The sequence below is a fragment of the Notamacropus eugenii genome, chromosome 2 (genome assembly GCF_028372415.1).
Source record: "Notamacropus eugenii isolate mMacEug1 chromosome 2, mMacEug1.pri_v2, whole genome shotgun sequence".
Lineage (NCBI taxonomy): Eukaryota > Metazoa > Chordata > Mammalia > Diprotodontia > Macropodidae > Notamacropus > Notamacropus eugenii.
Genome location: NC_092873.1, coordinates 40,754,399 through 40,777,609, shown reverse-complemented (window position 1 = coordinate 40,777,609; position 23,211 = coordinate 40,754,399). Strand labels below are relative to the sequence as shown.

The 23,211-nt window shown below is 45.6% G+C and overlaps 1 protein-coding gene across 2 annotated transcripts in view; it reads left to right on the top strand.

Moving 5' to 3' along the window:
* CCDC92B (coiled-coil domain containing 92B) overlaps positions 1–22,952 on the top strand; it is a 34,203-nt gene extending 11,251 nt beyond the window's left edge. Inside the window, exons 2-4 of one of the 2 annotated variants that reach the window (XM_072639988.1) lie at positions 4,521–4,674; positions 12,326–12,373; positions 22,070–22,952. In XM_072639988.1, coding sequence (XP_072496089.1) covers positions 4,545–4,674; positions 12,326–12,373; positions 22,070–22,815 — 924 coding nt within the window. In that variant the 5' untranslated portion in view covers positions 4,521–4,544 and the 3' untranslated portion in view covers positions 22,816–22,952. Of the gene's footprint in view, positions 1–4,302; positions 4,675–12,325; positions 12,374–22,069 lie in introns of those variants that run through there. The other variant, XM_072639987.1, reaches the window with a different exon arrangement.
* The last annotated feature ends 259 nt before the right edge of the window (positions 22,953–23,211 follow it).

Sequence of the window (23,211 nt, the reverse complement as noted above, 5' to 3'; positions counted from 1 at the left end):
GATTTCATCTTCCATAAAATGAGGTAGGACCCTCATTTCAGGGTCCCCAGTCTTGCATAACACAAGTCTGGGGAGGAAGATTGAAGACATAGATGGTATAATGGGAAGAATGCTGCATAGAAAGTCAGAGGATTTGGGTTCAACTATCACCTCTGGAATGACCTTTGGATAAATCCCTTAACCTTCCTGGGTCTCAGTTTCCCCATCTTTAAAGTAAAGGAATTATACTAGGTGGCCTCTGAGATGCCTTACACTTTAGGACTACGATCCTATCTATGTGTCCTTGGACAAATCACTTCAGGTTCCTGGGACTCACTTTCCTCACTATAAATGAGGTCACACTAGAAGGTCTTTGAGTTCCCTTCCAACTCTAGAGCTAATCCTAAATATCCTGACCAGATAACATACTGTGATCCCTTTTACTAACTATGACAATGGACAAGCCACATGCCCTCTTTGGGTCTGCTTTGTCCTCTCTAAAAGGAGATCAGATGACCTCTAATCTATAGGAGCCAGATCATATATACTATGATCCCCCTTAATAACTGTGTGACATTGGGCTAGTCCCTTCCCACCTCAGAGATTCTATTTCCTCCTAAGCTCTTCCAGAGGCTCCCTAAATCATTTAACAAACCCCCCCTCCACTTCCATCTCTCTGTCCTCACCACTAGTCAGAGACTGGTCACAATGGGGAGACAAGTGTAGAAGGATGAGAGACTACTTCTTTAGTGCCCACAGCCCAGCTCTCACATGTAGATTAGCATACAAAGTCTCACAATTATTTCCAGTTCTTCAGAGAGACCTTGAGAGTGAGTGCCCTTGTACCACTTTTCTGACCACCATGTAAGCACTTGCCTTGTATGAGTTCTTCACAAAACAGTCTTTTAGGGTTAGGCCAATATACATTCAGCATTCATACAACATGGCCAGCCCATCTGAGTTGCACTTTCTAAAGTAAGAGTTTGAATGCTTGGCAATTCAGCTCTAGAAAGGACCTCAGTGTCCAGTACTGTATCTTGCCAGGTGATCTTCAGAATCTTCCTAAGACAATTCCAGCAGAAACAGTTCAGTTTCCTGGCATGGTGTTGATAGACTGTCCAGGTTTCACAGGCATACATCAATGAGGTAAGCACAATGAATGGCTTTGTAGACCTTCAGGGTGGTAACAGCCTAATATCTCTTCTCTCCCACACTTTCTTTGGAGTCTCCCAAACACCGAGCTAGCTCTAATGCATGCATCAACCTCATTCATGCATCAACCTCATTCATGCATCAACCTCATTGTCAATGTGTACATCCCTGGAAAGTACACTACCAAGGTAAGCAAACTTATCCACAGCATTCAAAATTTCTCCATTTACTGTGACCAATGGCTCCACATATGGATGGTGTAGTGCTGGCTGGTAGAGGACCTCTGTTGGTGATGATTCTCAGGCTAAAATTAGCACAAGCAGCAGAGAATCGATAAAGTGACTGCAAACAAACTCTTCCTCCACTTTGTTCTTGGCTTGTAGTATTTTCAAGTTAAATAGTTTCCCATTAGTATGATAGTTGACCTTGACACCATTTTTGTCCTTGTTGAAGGTGTCTGACAGTATCACCAAACATCATGGTAAAAAGCACTGGAACAACTACACAGGCCTGTTTCACTCCATTGGTGACTTGGAAAGCTTGTAAGCATCATCCTTCATCCAGAACCTGTGTGAGCATGCCATCATGAAACTGGCATACAATATTGATGAATTTCTCCAGGCAACCAAATCTCAGCATGATCTTCTGCAAGCCCTCACGTCTGATCTCTCTGAAGAACTTTAATATCAATTGTGAGACATGGAGATACTGGCACAGGACCACCCAGCATGACATTCCCTCATCAAAGAAGATGCTGATTTCCATGAGCAAAGCAAAATTGCATTAGCACAAAGGAAATGTGAGCTGTTCAAACCCAGAGTCATCTCCATCCCAAATGTTCTAATGCACTACTTGTTCCCGATTTGTGGTAGTCTTCCAAACTCCTACTGGAGTGATCAGCCACAGTCCAACACACTGTACCCTGACCACAACATCACAATGTCACTGATCCTCTTCAAAAACAAAAGATGAACCACAAAAGCATACAGAGTAATCATTTAATTAACTTAACAACCATTCGTTAAGTTGGCTTATTGCAGTTTTGTGGGCTATATGTGGATGGATAGTCCACAGAGCCATTCCATTCATCCTTTGATCTTAGACAGGCTCTGGGCATAGGCAATGAGTTGGACTCAGGATTGAGCAGAAGCATTTAGATGGGCTGAATTGCCCATCCAGTTGGAGAAATTGTCCAGTGCTTTTAATGACTCAAAGTTTTGCCTGAAGCAAAAGTACATTTTTGTATGAATGGATGAATGAAAAAGGCATTTATTAATCACTTATCATACTAACCAAATACTATACATGGCATAGTGGATGGAGAACTGACCTCGGAGTCAGAAAAACCTTTGGTGTAAGTTTTGCTTCTGACAAACACAGATCCATGTGTCCCCTCACAAATCACTTAACCTCTCAGGGCCCCAGGAATCTCTCCAAGACAGTAAGATTCAGAGAACATATCAGCCTGACTTGGTAGAAGGAGTTCTTTCATCTGGGAGTTCCTTATATTACTGGAATCACAGGCCCACTCCTTATCATGATACTTTGTATAAGGATGACAGCTGAAAAGCTAAAATTCTCTATCGGTAGTTGCAGAGAAGGTGCTAAGAACAACTAGGTATGCTAGTCTCATCCACATTGGTAGCAAGAGCTCTATTTGTTGTTTTTGTCAGTTGTTTTCAGCTGTGTCCAACTCTTCATGACCCCATTTGAGGTTTTCTTGGCAAAGATACTGGAGTGGTTTACCATTTCCTTCTTCAGCTCATTTAACAGATGAGGAAACTGAGGCAAACAAGGTTAAATGACTTGCCCAGGATCACACAGCTAGTAAGGGTCTGAGGTTAAATTTGAATTCACAACAATGAGTCTTCCTAACTCCAGGTTTTATCCCCTGCAACACCTTAGGAACTCTATACACAGGTAAAATTACAGACGAGGTGAAAAGAAAAACATATAGCCACAAGTCATGGAATACCCTAGCCACTGAAGAACTAAAATTGAGAGTGACCCAGAGGACAAAGAAGAAGAAGCTATAATCGATTCCCAACAAGTAATTATGCAAGAGATGTAAAACTCCGAAAAGTAGACTGCCAGTCAAGGCATAGGATTATCACTGAGCGGCCCATATCACCTGTCGGCAGGCATGCAGTGTCAAGAGCTAGAGAAAAACCCCCAGTATGTTCAGTACCATCACCCACTGGAGGATTGATGGGAGGACAAAAGTCTTACAGAATGGGTTAGCATGTATGGGCTGCAATCTGCATCACTGAAGGAGACCATGTGTTCATGGAAACAATACCAGGCACTAGGGAAGCTACAAAGATGGAGCTCACAGTCTAGTAGAGGCATATGACACACACACACAAATATTTATAATGCAGAATAATGCATGATAAGAATGGAAGATGAACATAAGGAACCAAGTTAAAAAAAAAGTCATGGTGGGAGGGAAGAGTCAAAAGAGGAAACAGCATTGAAGGACAGGTAGAATTTCATCATAGAGAATAGAATGAGAAAAGACAAGGTATAGATCCTGTATGGGAGATTGCAGGAGGTAGTCCAGTGTGCATGAAGTACACCATTCAAAGCCCCTCACCCTGGTCTTCACTGAGCCCTGGACGACAAGGAGGCAACTAAAGTTATATGTCTCTCTTGGGAGGGAGGGGGTAGGCACAAGGTAAGTGAAGTGTAGGAAAATGGGCTATAGATTTGCTGGTCCTTGTATCTATAACCGAGTTTTTAAGGAAACTGAGGATTCTAAGAGACAGAGAATGGGAGAGGAGGAAATGCATTCCAAAGGCACAGAGACAGAAACTCAGGTGTCCTGCATGTGGAACAGGAAGAAGGCGTGGGCGGCTAGATTTTAGTGTGTGTGAAAGGAAGTAATGCCTAATAAGGCTGGCAAGGCAAGCTGGGGCAAGGCTGCGAAAGGCTTTAAATGCCACACAGAGGAGTTTCTACTTGATTCTAGAGGTAACAGGATCCGCTGTCATTGAGAGGGGAGGGAAGTAATGATGAGGATGATCATGTTTATGTAAGTGCTTTGATCCTCACAACAGCTTGTGAGTTATGTGCTATTATTATCCACATTTTACAGGTCAAGAAACAAGCTGAGAAAGGTTAATTGACTTGCCCAGAGTCACACATCTAATAAATGTCTGAGATAGGATTCAAACTCAGGTTCTCTGTCCCACAAAGGCTGAGGAAATCAGGACTCTCAGGAGCTGAATGGAATATAAGGAAGGATAGCTCGGGTCCCCAGAGCATTGTTAATGAAATTCCAGTTTGGAGACCCTAGTCGCCCAGCACAGGTGCATGGAAATAGGAGGTCGGGAATCAAGGCTGATGGGATCAAAGAGTGTGTGTCTTACTACTATCTCCCTCCCCAGGCAGGGCCTGAGCCCAAGGTTGCGATGGAGACTGTGTCCCTGGAGCATCAGATCCAGAGCGTGCAGCGGCACATTGCCTTCTTGAAAAAGGAGCAGATGGAGCTGCTGCGAGACTTGCACCTGGAGATCCTGCGCCTGCAGAAGCACTGCTCAGGTGAGAGCATCTTCCCCCACCCCTTCCCCAAAGGCCTTGCAGCACACGCTCATTGTCAAGAGGCAGTGAGAGAGCCTGGCTCTCCCCCAGGACCAGACACACAGAGTTCAGAGAAAAAGGGGAGGAAAGGAAAGAGAAAAGAGAGGAGGAGAAGGGAGGTAATAGGAGGGAAGGACAAGGAAGAAAGGTGAGGAGGAGAGGAAGAAGGAAGAGAAAGGAAAAATAGAGGAGAGCATGGAAAGGAAGGAGAGGAAGGAAAGAGAGGAAAAGAGAAGAAAAAAAGGAGGAAAGAGGGGAGACTATGGAAAGGAAGGGGAGGAAGGAAAGAAAGGAAAGGAAGGAAGAAGACAAAGGAGGACAGAGAGGAGACAGAATAGAAGGGAAGGGCAACGAAGGAAAGAAAAGAAAAAAGAACGAGAAGGAGAAAGGAGGATTGAGAGGAGAGACAGTTGGAAGAGAAGGGGATGAAAAAGAGAGGAGAGGGAGAGGGAGGGATCAAAAGTAGAGAGGAAGGTAAAAGGGAGACACAAATGATAGATAGTAGATTTAGAGCCAGAAGGGACCTTAAAGGTTACTGAGTCTCCTCCCCTTGTTTTACCTGATGATTTGGGGACTTAGCAAGGTCAGTGACCTGCCCATCATCACACAAATATTACGTAGCAAAGCTTCCACCCAGATCTTCCTGGCTCTGAGTCCAACATGCTGTGGACCCAAACAGCTCCAAGTGCTGCCACAAGCATTTTATTGAACACCTACCAGGCAAGGTAACCTTGTGGGAATCAGCTAAGACAGTGAAGAAAGGCTGGGCTGCGTTTAAGGAAATCAGAGACTCCAAGAGGAAGAAATGAGGAGGGAACAAATTCCAGGCACAACAGAGATGGAGTGTGGGAAGAGGAAAGGAGTAGGAACAGAGAGGGATTTGAAGGAGAAAGGGATTGGAAGGAAGAGAAAGAGGAGATAAAGGGAGATCTGAGAGAAGCAGAGAGTATGGCGGTGGATAAATAGATAGAGCTAGAGAGATCCCTTCCTCTCCACTCCCAGGAAAGAAGAGGAAGAGAAATGCAGAAAAGCAGAGGATAAGGACAGAGGTCTGGCTTCTTCTCTAAACTTTAACACTCTTTAGAGTCTAAGACACCTAAACAGAGAAGCAGAAACTTTGAGCCACTCAGGGACCTCAGAAGATGTTTCCAGCTAGCAAATCTGGGAGATGCTCGAGTATTGACAACTTCTGCAGAAATCTGTCTATATAAGAGTCTCTGAGTATGAAGGGAACTGAATGGGATGAAATAATAAAGAAGTGGAGGGATTTCCTTCTGTTTCTATGTCACATAAAGAGGTGGGAGAGTGGGAAAGCACAAAAGTTTGTAACTTGTAAATGGAGGAAGAGAAGAAAGAAGAGTTAAACCTAGAGTGGGACAACAAGGGATTTATTCTAGGGTGTAGACATCTGGGGCTGCCCTACTGAAGCTGGGGGAACAATTCCTGCCAATAGAGTACTCTTCATCCCCTTAGCTGTCTAGAGAGGACTAGGAATACAGCTAGGCAGCATCACAGTGCACAGAGTGCTGGACCTGGAGTCAGAAAGAACTGAGTTCAAATCTAATCTCAGAAATTTACTAGCTGTGTGACCCTGGGCAAGTCATTTAACCTCAGTTTCCCCAATTATAAAATGGGGAGAATAACAGTACTTACCTTGCTAGGTTGTTATGAGAATAAAATATCATAATATTAGTAAAGAGCATAGCACAGTTCCTGGCACATAATAGGCACTTAATAAATACCTATTCCCTCCCCCCTTATCCATTTGTTTGAGTCATGTACAATGTCACTCCCTTTCTCGACCTTAAGTTGGCTCCCTCAGGATTCTACAATACTTTTTTCCCAGGACTGACTTTTTCCTCCACATCCCTCAGGAGGAAATCCTGACTCTCTCTGGGCCATGTCACCTCCTTCTTCAGACTTGACCACTGGACTTTGAACAACACCCTACTCCCCACCCCCATCTGATCATCTTCTTTAGTACTTCCACTCTCATCCCATCCCCCAAATCTTTTGCACTCTTTTTTCCCTAGGTGCAAAAAATTCCTGCTAACTGGTGAGGAGAGCAACAGGAAACCCCATTAACGACTCTTGCTCTATTCTTCTAAATTTGCCTGATGTCACCCAGGTGGTCAATATCTGCCAGGATCCAAGTCCAGAGTATTGAATCATCAAGTGGCAGACAGTGGGAGACTTCTCCTAAAACACCATTGATCTGACCTACCCAGATTTCACGGGCTATGGACACTATCTATCATCCTGTCTTGAAAGAAAAGCCAGGGAGTCCCTTCCCCAGAGCACTTAGAGCCAATGTCTCTTCTCTAGCAAAGCTAGGGCCCTTCTGGTCCTTCTCAGCCAATGTCCTGAGTCAGTACTTCTAGCTACCATCATTCTGCTAAATTAGCAAGTTTAAACATAGATGGATGAGTTGGTGTCTCCTCTTTCCCTCCTGTGGAGAAAACCCAAGTCCCTCACAAGGTTATGAGATGATATTTCCAGGATTCATGGGTAGGGGCACACCCTCCAGTCAAAGCAGAGTCCAACCCTCCAGACCTTCCCCATCTTCATTAGCGGGTATAGCCAAAAAAATGTTTAAAGTCATCACCTGGTGATGGATGAGAGTTCTAGACTTATTGAGGCTTGACATCAGATTTCACAGATAGGCTCTTCTTTGTCAGGGCTCGAAGTCCTTCAAGTTTGTGAAGATATTTGCTTTATATAATTGAGTAGCATTGTACAGCAGCTAGAGAGCTGGCCTTGAGGCTAGGAAGAGCTGGGTTAAATCCTACTTTTGACACATTTTGCCTGTGCAATCGTGGTCAAGTCGCTTGACCTCTTAGTCCCCCAGACGATTCCAAGACCGTAAACTGCAAAGAAAGAGATCTTTTGCGTTGGTAGTGGGAGTTCCCTGTGTCAATGATGTCACAGACCCAGGTCCTATTCAAATCTCTAATTGATCCCTGTGCATTGCAGCCCAAGTTAGTGATCTACCCCCTCAAAATTATAGAGAAGATTGGTCAAGGTAAGCATGAGGGTACTCTGACTTCTACTTACCCCAGTTTAGAGGTAATTAAAGGATTGTATTACTAATTGTCTTTTTTTGATCTTTTAGGTCCCTAAGTGCTTCTCTCTCAGTTGACCAGTGATGACTTTTCCATTTTATCTGCAAATGGGTTGTGGTCTTTTGCATTTTGGGGATACGATGAAAAGAACATTGGGTTCAAATTCTGACTCTGTGTCTGCTACTGTGGCCTTTGACATTTCCCCTCTCTTGGTCTCAGTGTCCTCATCCATAAAGTGAAAGAGTTGGACTAGAAGAACATTAGGGTCCCTTCTGGTCATAGAGCCTATGAAACTTATGGTAGAAACATACAGAGCTTTTACACCCCAGGGGCTACAAAAAAAAAAAGGCCCTACCCAAAGCTACCTTTCTTCCAAGAGCTCCCAGGTCACTGGTTTGAAGCAGGTATATATTTAGAAATATAGGCTCCCAGGGTCACAGCTTGAAAGAAATGAGTGAGAGTCGAAAGGAAATCAATCAGCAAGATATTCGGTGTGGAAAGAGATTGTACTTTTGAGACCCGTCAAATGATGATGAGGCATTATACTGACCATAATGGAGGCCACTAGACAGAGTTTTGCTCAAAATAAGTATTCACTGATCTTCCCCAGGCCTAGCTGAGATCTCCAGAACACAGTCCAGAGACCCCCTGGATCTAGTCTTTAGAAGCATGGAATGTGAGTGCTCAAAGCCCAAAGGTCTAACCTCCTCATTTTACAGAGAAGGAAATTGAGGCAGAGAGAGAGAGAGAGAGAGAGAGTACCCAAGGTCACAAGAGCAGGTAGATCATAGGATGTGGGAGTTGGAAGGGACTCCAATGTCAACCCAGTATGAGCCATTTACTAAAAAAAATCCTGCCATAATGTTCTTGACAAGAGGTCATCCAGTCTCTGCTTGAAAACCTCCAAGGAGGGAAAAGACACCACCTTTCAAGGCAACCCATTCAACTTGGACTCACCCACTGCCCTGTTTCTTTTTGAGTCCTCATCACTTCTTTCAGGCTATGATCTCTGTTCCTTTGTAATGACAACATGCCTAGACTCTCTGTATAGGGCCTTAGGAGTTCTAAGGAGGGAAGTTCATCTCACCCCCAGGATAACTGCTAGCTCTCTCTCTTCCCCTTTCTGTCCCTCTCTCCCTCTCTCTTTTTCTCTCTTTATGTTTCCCTCTATCTCGGTCTCTTTCTATCTGTCTCTCTCATTCTCTCTGTCTCTCTCATTCTTCCTGTCTCTGTCTCTCCCTCTCCCTCTGTCTTGTCTCTGTATCTCTGTCTCTGTCCTTCTATCTCTGTCTGTCTCTCTGTTTCTCTCTGTCTGTCTGTCTCTCTGCCACAGACTTCTCAGATTCTTAGCCTTTCATTTATCGATTGAGGAGGAAAAAATAACTCTGAGTGATACAGGGTCAGAATCCTTCTCCAGAAGCAACCTCCAGTCCCAGCCTGTTGGAAAGAGCTGGGGTGAGATCATCCCAGAGAGCTGGGGGTGGGGAGAGGAAGACAGAAATGGGAGAAGATCAAAGAAGAACTGAGAGGAGAGGTGGGGGGAGGGATGGAGCATGGAAGGATTCAGAAGACATGTTGTTGTTGATGTTCAGTCATGTTCGACTCTTTGTGACCCCATTTGGGGTTTTCTTGGCAGAGATACTTGAAGAGATACTGAAGTGCTTGCCATTTCCTTCTCCAGATCATTTAGCTGAGGCAAACAGGGTGAAATAGCTTGCCCAGGGTCATACAACTAGGAAGAGGAAGTGTCTGAGTCCGGATTTGAACTTAGGTCCTCCTGACTCTAGGCCTGGCTCTCTTATCCACTGCACTATTTCTACTAGACCCCCTTGTCTCCAAGATGGTCTAGTCCAGGGGTGGGGAACCTGAGACCTCAAGGCCACGTGTGATTTGTTCAGTGAAATTTGGATTCAGTTAAAGGGCCGCACTTGAGGACCTAATGAGTCATATGTAGCCTCAAGGTCACAGGCTCTCCACCCCGATCTAGTTCAATACACCCAGTTAATAGATGAGGTCACATCTGGAGAAGTGAAAGGTCTTGTTCAAGTGAATTGAGCCAAGATGCCAATTCTACTGATTTGTCCACATGATCACTGGCCCTTGTAGACACAGATGAAAGGGGCAAGGTAATCCTTGAGTCCTGGAGGAGGATGGGGAGGGATAAGTGAAGACGCCAGACCTGGTCTATGGACATCACTTCCCACTGCCCCATCTCCAGACTCTAGGCTCCACAGGGCATAGCTTAGCCCCTCTGCTCTACAGCCTGGCCCCTGAGCTCTGTTCAGTTGTGTTGAAGAGCAGTTTCTAAGGTATACAAGACCCAAGGGCCCCTCATCTGGGACTAGGCCTCCCACAGGCAGAGAGCTGTGGAGAGCATCCTAAGTGGGTACCAGGGTTCAGCTGGAGATTACACCTGAGCCAAGGTTTAAAGAATCTCAAACATCTCCTAGCTACTATCAAGCCTCCTTCCCCTTCCCATATTGCCCCATAGAATAAAAGACAGGGGACAAAGGGACCATCCTAGACTTCATTGAATGTTAGAACTGGAATGGACTAAACCAAAGTTTTCCCTTTACAGGAGAGAAAACTTAGACAAGTCACCTCTGTATAGCTGGTGACCCAGCTGTTTCTACAATCAGGCAGGTTTGTGCCAAGGTCTTCAGGGTAGAAGAAGGGTGCCTTACACGCAGACAAACAGCAGCAGGGTATTATATTATATAACCAGAGAAAATGTATTTTGTATGGAGGTGGAGGCAGGGTTCTGTGAGCTGGTCAGAGTTTGGGCAGTCAGCCTATCCCAGCCGCCTTCTGGGTGGGGAGAGTAGTCCCTTCCCCCAGAGGCACAAGAGATCCCATCAGCCCCACTGCCTTTCTCTACCATTCCCTAGACAAAACTCAGTGAATAGGGACTATGTTTATACTGTTACCCACCTCCCTGGTCCCTGCTTTCCCCCTCCCCTCACTCATTGACTAGAGCTAAACGGAACAAGGGAAACAGCAGAGGGGGGAGGGAAGCCTGTGTCATTCTCTAGCCCGTCATTCCCCTCCCGCTTTGCACCCACCAGCAATTGGGGATTTTTTTTCCTTGTTTCTCCTTGCAAGCCTCCTTCCTGAATCCTCAACCTTACCCCTTCCCAGAAACTCCCAGAGGTAAATGTAATACAGCAAATAATCATGCTCAGTTCCCCTCCCTTCAATAATTAGGAGAAAGCAAAGGAACACTTTTGGGGAGTTGAATTTAGGAGATTCAAGAATGGAAATGGGTAAGAGGTACAGAAATGGAGGGTCCACTGGTGAGGTTATGGGTATGGTTCTCTCTCCTCCTCCACACTTACCCAATGAAACCCAGCCACCTCAGAGTTATTTATCAATTCTTTATTTTAAAGGCAATCAGGGTTAAACGCCTTGCCCATAGTCACATAGCTAGTAAGTGTCTGAGGCCAAATCTGAACTCAGATCCTCCTGACTCCAGGGCCAGTGCAATATTCACTGTACCACCTAGCTGTCCCATCATCAATTCTTGATTGCAGAAGCAACTAGGTGGTGCAGTGGATAGTGGGGAAGAGCTAAGTGCAAAACACATACTAGTTGTGTGACCCTGGACAAGTCACTTAACCTCTGGCTACCTGAATTTCCTCATCTGAAAAATGGGTTGTTGAGAAGATAAACTGAAAGCACTTTGCAAGTCTTAAAGTGATATATAAAGACTAGTTACTCTTATGAAGTCTTTCTTTCTAAAAGGCCCAGTTCTGGTAACGCAACATGTGTGCCACTGAGCAAGTCACTTTAACTTCCTTGGTCGTGGTTTCTTCATCTGTAAAATCAGATTTTACATAATTGATCATACTAAATAACCTCTGAGATCCCTTCCAGCTCTAAATCTAGGGCCTAGGATATAATAAAATCAATCATTTCCAGAGCTTTCTGGAAAATATCCTGAAAAGGGGGGGGTCTAAGTGGCATTGACTGCCTCATTCTTTCTTTCTTTCTTTTCCTTCTTTCCTTTTCCCCTTCCACCATTTCTATATCTCTCCCTCTTTCCTGCCATCTTTCCTTTTTCCTCCCTCCATTTCTTTTTTCTTCTTTCCTTCCTTCCTTTCTTTCCTTCCTTCCTTCTTTCCTTCTTTCTCAGAGAAGAGGGGGAGCATAGGATTACCATTTCACCAAAGCCTGACCCCTTGCTTTTCAGTTGAATGATCTGAGTGGGAAGTGGTAGAGGCCACTGTTCCCTACAATGCAAAATGACCATTCTTCTCAAATCCCAGGTATCCTCAGGATACCCTTGTCTCCCTAATGCCAACCAACACACTAAGATTCTCACAGTCCACCAATCTCTCCACCAGGTGGCGCTGGCCTTCCAGGTATGACTAATAAGTAACTTGAGGGGCTGGGGACATAAGTACCTATCTCACCTTTTTCCTTCCCTTTCTCAGTGGGGCTAATCCCGGCTCCTAGGGACTGGGCTGTCACTTCTTGACAATGTACACAGGTACATATACATACATACACACATATTAATAATAACTTCCCTCTTTCTTTTCTTTCCCCAGAACTGACCCGTGACCTGGAAACCAAAGAGTCACAGTCAGACCAGCAAGGTAAGAAGGCCGTCCCTAAGAAGATAGCACAGGGCATGGGGAGACATGAAGACCCAATCAAATCATTCATTCAACAAACATTTGTTAAGAACCTACTATGTACCAGACTGTGCAACGCACTGGGGATAGATAGAAAGACAAGTGAAATGGTTCTCCTGCTCCAGGAGCTAACATTCTATTGGGGGGATGGCATGTATGTAAGTATTGACCGAATAGGTTCAGAATAAATTGAAGGCAATTTTAAGGGGAATCATTTGGGGGGGGGGGTCTTAGGATTACTGCTGGGAGATTCAAGAAAATCCTCATGAAGAAAGTGACTTTTGAGCTGAGTTTTGAAAGAAAATGAGGATTTTAAAAGACAGCGATGAGGAAAGAATACAATCCAGGCATGGATAATGGACAGTACAACTTACAGAGGTGGGAAACGAAATGTTCTCTGTAAGAAAGAACAAGAAAGTATTTAAAGGGCAATAAGATATAATAAGCTTGGGAAGGTATCCTGGAAGCAAAATGTAAACAGCTTTAAATACCAAACAGGAGCTTGTATTTGAAACCGGGGACAGTCTACAGTTTAGGAATTTCACTTTGGCAACCATGTAGAGGACGGATTAGAGAAATGGGGAAACTATCTAGGAAGCTATTTTGTTGTTGATGAATCTTTTCAGTCATGTCCTACCTTCTATGACTCCATGTGGGGTTCTCCTTGGCAAAGATACTGGAGTGGTTTGCCATTTTCTTCTCCAGCTCATTTGACAGATGAGGAAATTGAGGCAAATAGGGTGAAGTGACTTGCCCAGAGTCACTCATCTAGTAAGTGTTTGAGGTTAGATTTGAACTCATGTCCTCCTGATTCCAGACCCAGCACTCTATTTACTGTGCCACCTAGTTGCCCAAGAAGTTACTGTGGCAATCCAAGTGAGAGGTGATGAGGGCCTGATCAAAGGTGGTAACAGTGTGAATGGAAAGAAAGGGATGGATATGAGAAATGCTATGGAGAGGCAATCCAGATGACTTGGCAGTTGATTGGATGCGGGAAGGTGAGGGAGAGAGGGGAATAAGGGTGACACCAAAGTTTTGAACCTGGGTAGCAAGGGTAACTGCCCTCAACAGAAATAAAGAAATCAGAAGAGAAATGGATGGAGTTGGAGGGAAAGGGAAAGATAATGACATTAAGTTTGAGATGCACATGTTGGAAATGTCCAATAAGCAACTGGTAATGCTGGACTGGAACTCAGGAGAAATGTCCGCATTGGATATAAAGAGCAGGGTACCATTTTTGTAGAGACAATAGTTAAACCCATGAGAGCTAATGAAATCACCAAGAAAGAGAATGTAGAAAGAGAAGAGAACCCAGGCTAGAGCCTTGGAGGACACCAAGCTGTACTCTTTAACACCCCCTTAGAGAACTCACACTGGTCACCATCTCCTCTAGACAAGGGTAAGAATGCTGACTCGGGAGAGGAGACAAGTCACATTTTACCTGGAAGATGGGAGCATCTGCATGCCCATCGCCTGTCTAGTACCTTTCCCAGCCTCTTTCAAAAATCCCTTTAGAAAACTGTTGCTCTTAATGTTTTGAGGCATCAGATATCATATAGGGCAAGAAGAAGCAATCAAGTGAATACATGAATGTTTTCCTTTTTCTCCAGATATTTTAGCATCTGGTAAATAATCCGAATGGGAGAGCTGGGAGGGTAGGAAGGGGAAATCATCTGGGATTTCCTTTACCATCTTTGGTTCCTTAGGACACTCATTTGTGGGCCAAAACTTATCCTTTAGAAATCTGGCTAAGCAGAAATCCCAACCTAATGAAATTGGTTTTATTGCTAAAATATCCTCAATTTACAAAAGAATCCACAGAGCAGTTATCCTTCATAAACCTTTGTCATTGTCTGACTCTTCCTGACCCCATTTAAAGTTTTCTTGGCCAAGATTCTGAAATGATTTGCCATTTCCTTCTCCAGCTCATTTTACAGATAAGGAAATTGAGGTAGACAGGGTGAAATAACTTGCCCAGGGTCACACAGCTAGTAAGTGTCTGAGGCCGGATTTGAACTCACCAAAATGACTGAAAATCATGACTAAGGAAATGGCTGAACAACAAATTAGGTAAGGATAGGGACTGAATAGGCCATTCCTTTGACTTAGGGAAATCCCGGAAGAAGAAAGCCCTTCCGTCAAAGCAAGTGACACCTTTCCTGCGACTTTTAATCTTAGAGTACCGAGAAGTTAAGTGATGTATCCGGGATCGTACAACCAGGAAATTGGAGATAGGTCAGCATTTATCAGGAGCCTACTATGTGCCTGGAATTGTGCTACACTAAGTAGAGAGTGTGAAGCCTTCCCTTTGATACAGACTAGCTGGGAACCTTCACGTAACACTAGGAGTTACAGGGATCTCCAGTCTGTCTTGACAAACAGAAGATCAGGAGAGGTAAATAAGGGCTATTCACATAGAGCTTTAAGGTTTGGGAAGTGGTTGACTTCCATTCCCTTGTTGGAGCCTCACATGGTAACCTGGTGAGGTAGATGATGCAGGCGTTAGGCCCATTTTATAGATGAGCACAGAGAGGTTAAGCCAGAGACCCAAGGTCACACCATTATTAAATGTCAGAATCTGGAATTAGATGCTCCCTCCATCTCTGTGCATTGAGATAACACATGTCGAAGGAGGTAAACACATAAGAAGAATGAGAAGTATAAGGGTAAAAGGGCATAGAGTAGAGAAAGGTGTATTAGGGGGCAGGAAGGGAGGTGGGGAACTAAGAGCCAGAAGTCTGACCACATTCAGGGGGAATGTCCCCTATCCTGTCACCCCTCTTGCCTAATTCCAGGAGATACTCCATCATGCTAATCATACATTTAGCCTAAGGCATCTGAGGGTAAGAGCTTCAGACTGCTTCTCCCAGGCTATTATTTCAGGAAAGCCCCAAAGAGTCTTCCTTCCTCTCCATCCATCTCCTTCATCCACACCCTTACCCCACTCCCTAGTCTGAAAGTTTAATCAAATCAATTCTGACATTGCTTCAGGGAGTGAGTGGAACTATGGGTCCCACCCACTAACCCTGTCACTCTCTAAACTTTCTAACCCTTACCCTCCTTGGAATGTTAAACCTCTTCCGGGAAGGGACTGTTTCTGTTTTTGAATTTGTATCCCCAGACTTTACCTCCAAGTCTGGCAGAACTTGGAGCACAGTAAGTCATTTAATAAATGCTTTTTTATTCATCCGTTCCTTAAGTCCTCATTATAGACTGTAGTCCGAGGGGTTGAGGAAGAAAGAAATGGGGAATCTAGACTTTTAGCTTTGGAGCTTCTATGAGATAGATAGATAGATAGATAGATAGACAGACAGACAGACAGATAGATATTGTTCAGTCGTTTTTCAGTCATGTCTGACTCCTCGTGACCCCATATTCTTGGCAAAGATACTGGAGTGGTTTGCCATTTTCTTTCCCCAGCTCATTTTACAGTTGAGGAAACTGAGGCAAAGTGACTTACCCTGGGTCACACAACTAATTGACTGAGGCTGGATTTTAACATGTTGATGAGTCTTTGTGCTCTGTACACTATAGCGCCACCTAGCTGCCCCAGATAGATAGATAAAGCATTTATTAAAGTCTTACTATGTGCCAAGCACCATGTTGAACACAAAATACAGGCAAATAAGTCACTGAGCTCTAATAACTAACACTCTAATAAAAGACCACATACAAAGGGGTGCTAGGAAGGGAGAATACACTTGGAGAGACACCAGGGAAGTGGCATGGATGTTTGGGCCCATGAAAACTTACCTATCAGAGCCAGGGGGGTCCAAAGGTGGAGTCCAAGGCAGGGAGAACAACGGATTGCTGAAAGGACTTGAAAGTGGCCTGAAGGTCTGGGCCCTACGAGCCAAGGCAGTGGAGCACCTGGCAGGGTTGGGGCTTGTGTGGTGTCTTCTCACATTTTATCACTCTCCAAAGATACCCCCAGATCCCCTATCTCTCTCTAAGATAGTTCTATCTGGAGAACATACAGGCAAGAGCAGGGAGACGCCCATCCTTTGTACCAGTGAACTCCCAATTCAGCCTGGAGCCACCTGGGCTAATGGAGCCATGTGAGAAGATCGATCTACCGACTGATTAGTGGCACAGTGGATAAAGCTCTTGGCCTGGAATCAGGGAGACTTGAACTCAGATCCAGCCTCAGACACTTATCGGGGTCTCAGTTTCCTTATCTAAAAAATAATAAAATAAAATAAGCAAGCTCCTTCCCACTCTAGCATCCTGTGACCGTCTCCTCTTCTCCATTTCCATGCCAACCCTAGTACAGATCCTTATTACCCACAACCTTCAATGGCTCCCCATTGCTGATTAAATAAAGTCCAGAGTCTTTGGGCTGATCTTCAAAGACTTCTGTGATGTTGCCCCCAGTCAAACTTTTCCTGGTACCCTCTAACCCTCCACTATGCACCTTTCCTCTCAGAACATCTTTCACGTACCACATGTATCTTGTGTGTAGCTAGTTCTTCACATGTCATCTCCCCATTAAAATTCAAGCTCCTGGAAAGCAGGGGAGTGGTTTTCATTTTCATTTTTGTTTTTTGCCTCTTTGTATCCTCCTCCCTTAACCCAATGCCTGGTATGTAGTAAGTGATTGCTTGTTGAGTGAATTGACTGACCACCTTTTAATTTTTCTCTGCTACAGTGGTTTGATACAGTGAAAAGTCTTTTTCTTTTCTTTTCTTTTCCAAACATTAAGTTCTATAAAACTAGGAGCTCCTATTTATTCAAGATGCTCGGGGCTGTAACTACACCAGGGCATTTGGAGGATACTGCCCCATTTCCAAGGTCCTGGCCCTAAGTTCAGTTACTTACAAAGTATTGAAGAAGAATTCAGTTATATTTCCTCTAATTTCCCAAGCAGCAGCAAACATGCCACACTCATACCCCCATGGTGATACTTGCAATACCTGTCTCCTAGGGTTGTATCTGAAAATTAAAGTGTGGTATTTTTATTATTAATGATAATAATAGCTAGAATTTATAAAGCAGCTTTAAGTTTTGCAAAGCATTTTACAGGTTATCCTACAATAACCCAGTGAGGTAAAGGTGATTATTATCTGCACTTTACAGATGAGGAAACTGTGGCTCAGACAGAGGTTAAGTGACTTGCTCAGGGGTGTACAGTTAGTACCTGAGGCATAACATCAGAATTATCAGTAAGAAAGTCTTCCTAGCCTCTGACAGGGGGTCTAGTTTTGAATCCTGATTCTGTGGCAGCTAGGTGGGTATAGTGGAAAGAGAGGCTAGACCTAGAGTCAAGGAGACCTGCTTTTTCAACTCCTGAGACTGAAAGAGATTGGATGACATGCTTAGTATCAGAGCTAGGACTTGAACCCACGTCTCCCAGACTCCAAAGTCAGTAATCTTTCTGATAATCACAGGATTGGAAGGAAGGAGACAGTGCCTCCTGTGCTCACCTCCTATGGGTAGCCTTATCCTCCATCAAGGGGAATGTTGAAGTATAGATAAATATTGTCCTGGGGGAAGGGGGGAGGGAAGAGAAAGAATTGGAGAGAGAAAGGCAGGAGTCTGGGAGATACCGTGTAGGAGGAGGTAGAGATTCCGAGTATGATGGACTGAAAAGATCCCATGGAGAAAGGACCTGATACTCCCTCTAGTCCAATCTTCTCATGTCAGAGAAAAATGGGGCAGGGCAATGACTTGCCCAGGGTCACATAGGCTATAAGAAGAGTCAGAATTCAAACCAAACATCTTTTGATATCATAAAGATAGCCCTCTATACTGTACCACGTTGTTTCCTCAAATTAAGAGCAGAGCTAGAAAGATACTCAGGATGGAATTAGTGGGAAGGGACTGTCTGGTGTTCTGTTGTTTTAAACAAATTAATGATCCCTTTATTATTGTCGGGGTTGCAATAAAAATAGACATCTATAAATGGAACAAAGCTATCCATTCTCTCATCATAGTCAAGAGAGGTAGGAGGGGAGAGGGGGACCCAATGTGTTGGGCTTTTAGGGAGATACAAAGTTAGGACACAGGGGATAAGACATTCACTCATGATTATAACATACAATCATATATAATAAGTTCATCAGAGAAGTGTAAAAAAAGTGCAGCATGAAGTCTGACGGGGGAAGTAGTTGAGGTAATCTAGGAAGGCTTCCTGGCACAGGTGACAATTGAATTAGGCTTTAAAGGATGGATAGGAATTGTACAAGTGAAGAGAGGGAGGGAGGACATTCCAGCCCTGGGGATAGGCTCCTTGAGGGCAGAGACATTTCTCCTTTTCATCTTTGTATCCCTAATGTCTGACACAGTTCCTTGCATACAGTAGGGAATCAATAATGTTTGTTGAATTGGATTGAATTAGTAGGGGACATTTAATTAAATAACATCTGTAAAGCACTTTGCAAACCTTAAAGTGGTTATATAAATGTTAGCTGTTATTGTTAACCTAATTGTGGCACTTTGATACAGCAAAAAAGATTTGGAACCAGAGGACAGAGATTTCGAACAGGCTTTTCCATTTGCCTTCCCCTTTTTGGGTCTCAGTTTGCTCGTTGGTAAAAACAGAGTTGGATCTGATGATCTCAAAGGTGTCTTTCAATTCAGCATCGATGATGCAGTGGCCTAGAGGTGATTCTGGGTTCTCAAGGCTATGCCAGCTGAACACAAGCTCAGGCAGGTCTCACCATCTTGGAAAGACTTAAAGGATAGACCTGGAAAAAGAAGGAATAGAGGGCCAGTCAGGCTAGATTCTGAAAAGTTCAGCACCAGGTTGATAAATTTTTCAGCCCCAGGAACTCTGTAAGGCCATTCTTTTGGGCTATAAAGGGGTGGAGAGAGAGCAGCCAAAGGAAGAAAAATGATCAGTCTGTGAAGTATTGGATTAAGTGGTAAATTAGCTGCTATGTAAGAAGTAATTCTTACAATACCTAGTGTATTTTCCATTGGAAAATCAAATAATTCCTCAGAGAGAGGAGGGAGGGAGGGAAGGAAGGAAGAAAAGAAGGAAAGAAAAGAATCACAGGCTCCTAGATCTAACATGAGAAGACAGGGAAGGAAGGAAGGAAGAGGAAGGAAGGGAAGGAATAAAAGAATGAAGAGAATCACAGGCTCCCAGATCTAACGCAAGAAGCTGTCTTCAGTGCCATCTAATTCAATCCTCTTATTTGACACAGTAGGAAACTCAGGCTAAGAGAAGCTAAGTTACTTGCCCAAGGTTATACAGATAGTAAACAGAATCATGGCTCTACTCTTAAAGGACTTTGGAGGACATCTAATCCAGCTCTTTCATTTTACAAAGAAAGAAAGAGGCTCAGAAAGTTTAAGTGACTTAAGTGGCATGGCTTCTAAGGAGAAGAGCAGAAATTGGAACCCAGGTTCTCTGACTCTAAGCTCACTGCTCTCTCCAGGATACCAGGCTTCCCCAAGAACTTGGGTTTGATCGTCATCTCTGCTGTTTTACTGCCTTGTGACCTTGGGCAAGTTTAGGCTCTCTGAGTCCCAGTTTCTTCATAAATAAAATGAGAGGGTTGGGATTAGCTGCCCAGGTACCTTTCAACACTGTCTAAGATCCAGACCTTCCTAGTCTTTCCCAACCTGACTCCACCCTTCTCTTCCAGGCTTGTTACACATGTATCAGTTCCCAGAATCATGCTCTCTGTGGGCTCAGCCAGCCCTCATGAACATGTGGCTTTGCACAGGTTGACCCTTGCAACTGAAAAACAGTTTATTCTCCCCTCTGTCCCTTCTACTGCCTATCATTCAAAGCTTAGCTCAAGTGTTACCTTCATGAGGCCTTTCCTGATGCCCCCAGTTGCTGGTACCTCCCACCTCTCCCACCTTCCCACTCCGCCCCACCACCCCTGCATTGCCTTTACTTCTTATATATTCGTGTCTTTGTTGTCTCCCAAAATAGAATATAAACTCCTTGGGGATAGGGACTGTTTCACTTTTGTCTTTTAATTTAGCCCAGTGCCTGGAACACAGTAAGCACTTAATAAATGCATGTTGATTGCATGTGAGGGTGATGATAAGACTTAAAAGTCGCTCCTTCAAAGGGTTATGGTGAGGACTGGACTTTGAACACCTTAAAGCTGCTAGATGTGAGTGGTTATCAGCTGAGGATGATGAAATTTGTTGGCATGGGAACTCCCTCCATCCTAAATGCCCAACCTGGCTAGGATTTATTTATCTGCTAAAGCCTGGGGAGTTGCCTGAGGCACCTGGAGAGATGAAGTCAGTTGCTCTCTGTTCTACAGGGTCAAAAGTCAGAGTTTAAAGGTGAAGCCCAGGACTTCATCTCCTATTTCACAGTGTTTATATTCATTGTTATTAGAAGGCACTTTTATGAGGATAAACAACCTAGAGGAGCTTTCCCAGGGCAAGTAGTAAGTATCCAAGATGGGTGAGATGTGAACCCAGATTCCAAAGACTTTGCCCTTTTCTAGACTAGGCTGCTTTCTCAAGTGTTTATTGAAACCCCGTGGTGTTGGACCACAGGCTGCAAACTGGAAGAGATCTTAAGGCTCATCTATGTGATCTCCCTCATTTTACAAAAAAGGGAATGGATGTCCAGAAAGGGGAAGGACTCCCAAAGATAAGTGAAAATCCTGTAGAAAAATCCAGGTCCCTTTGACCGTACACTGCTTTGCTCTGCTTTTGGGGTTTTCGGCCTTTCTTAAGTCAGACGGCATGAAATCCACCCTTCCCATTTACAGAGGAGGAAATGGTGCTGGAGGGGAGTGAAGTGACTTGTACAAGGTCACACAGCTATCAAGTTAACTCTACAGCAAGGGTTCTTGTCTCCTCTTTTTGTGTGTCCTGGGACCCTTTGGCAGCAGGCTTTTGAAACCTGTGAATGCTTTCTCAGAATCATAGTTTGAAATGCTCAAGATAAAATACATATTATTACAAAGGAAACCAATTATATTGAAATAGTTATCAAAATATTTTCAAAAACAAGTTCAGAAATCCCAAAGGATCCCACATCTAGAGCAGGAAGGGACCTAAGAGATGATCTAGTCCAAATGTTTCATTTATAGATGAGAAAATTAAGGTTCAAGGAGGAGATGTGACTTCCCCATGATGTGGTAGCAGTAGTAGCAGCGGTAGTGGTAGTACCTGTAGTAGCAGCGGTAGTGGTAGTACCTGTAGTAGTAGCTGCTAGCCTTTATAGAGAGCTTTAAGGTTTGCAAAGTGCTTTCCCCAACGCGGGGAAGTGGGTGTGATTTTTATCCCCATTTTACAGATGAGGAAACTGAGGAAGAGGAAAAAATGACTTGCCCAGTCACCCAGCTAGTGAGAGAGAAGACTTTGAGCCCAGGGCCGCTGACCCCGGAGCCAGTGTTCATTTCACTGTACCATTTCTCTCAGCTTAATAAATATTTTAAGCAACAAGCTTACTAAATGCATGTTGCATGGGTAGATGAAAGGAAGAAAGCAGGAATGGATAGATGGATGGATGGGTGAATGGAAGACTGGAGGGATGAATGAATGAACAGGAGATGGGGGGGGTGGATGGAAGGATGGATGGAGGATGCAAGAAATAGCCGATAAAGTGAAGCAATGCCCGAGGTGGGGGAGCTGATGGAAAGGGGGGGGTGCGTGGGGAAGGCCGGGGCCCCGGGTCGGTAAGTAGCCCGGAGGACGTCCCTTCAGCTCTCCCTCCCCGTCCCGTCCCCGCAGAGGAGGCGTCGCGGCAGCTGGAGGCCAAGTGCCAGGCGCTGGAGGAGCAGCTGGCAGCGCGGGAGCGAGGCAACGGCGAGTTGCGGCGGGAGCTGCGGCAGCGCGACGCGCTCGTGTGGGCGCTGCGCTCCAGCCTGCGCAGCAAGGAACGCCGCTTCCTGGAAGAGCTGCGGCGCCGCAGCCACCGTGCCACCGTGCTGGGCACCGAGCTGCAGAAGCAGAGCGAGGCGGCCGCCTACCTGGCCTTCCAGCTGCACGCGGCCCGGCAGAAGTTGCAGGGGGCGCCCCGCGCGGCCCCGGGCCCCGGCCAGGACGCCGTCGGGGGCGCTGCAGCCCCCGCGGGAGGGGGCCGGGACCGCGCCCCGCCGGCTGCTGACGGGCGATCCAGGAAACGCGGCCCCCGCGCCCGCCGGCCCCCGCCCCCGCCTTTGTCGCTGCTCCCCGAGCCGTGCGCCCTGGGCAGCGCCAGGGACTGGGCTGCCTGGGAGCTGGGCTGCAGGCTGGACGAGGCCGAGCCTGAGCCCATGCCCGACCCCGCCCTCTTCCTCAATGCCCGCAGACCTCTGCGGCCCAAGGCCCGGGACAACGCCCCCCCAGCCTGCGCCAGCCCCCGCAAGCTTCAGCCCCAGGAGCCCCCCGATACTACTGCGGCCGCCGCTGCCCCCGCCCAGCCCCGATCCTGCAAGAGTCCGCCCGGGAGGCGGCCGGCCGCCCCCAACCCCGACAGCAAGGTCGATCTGGAGTAGGGAGGAGCCTGGGGGCAGGGGTACAGAGAGATGGGACGGGACCCCTCCCTCTGCGGGGCAGACGGAGGGGCCTAGCCGGAGCCCAAGTCACTCCCTAGGCCGAAAGCTAGAGCCCTGGAACGGAACTGTCCGAGAAGAGGCACACCGGAAGCGCCTCGGGCGCCCTGCTTGGGCCGGGAGAAGCCCGAGAAGAGTCTGGGCCAAGTAGAGGCTGGGAATGGGGGGCCCTGTACCTGAGCAGGGGGCAGAGGACGGAGGGACCAGCCTTCCTCCACCCCACGCATCATTTATATTCAGACTTCTCTGAAGCTTGGCCGCTTACCCCCACCGCTCACAGAGATACCCCTTTGTCTTTTGGGAAGGAAACCACCCGGTCTCTCCTGGAAAGGAGGGGAG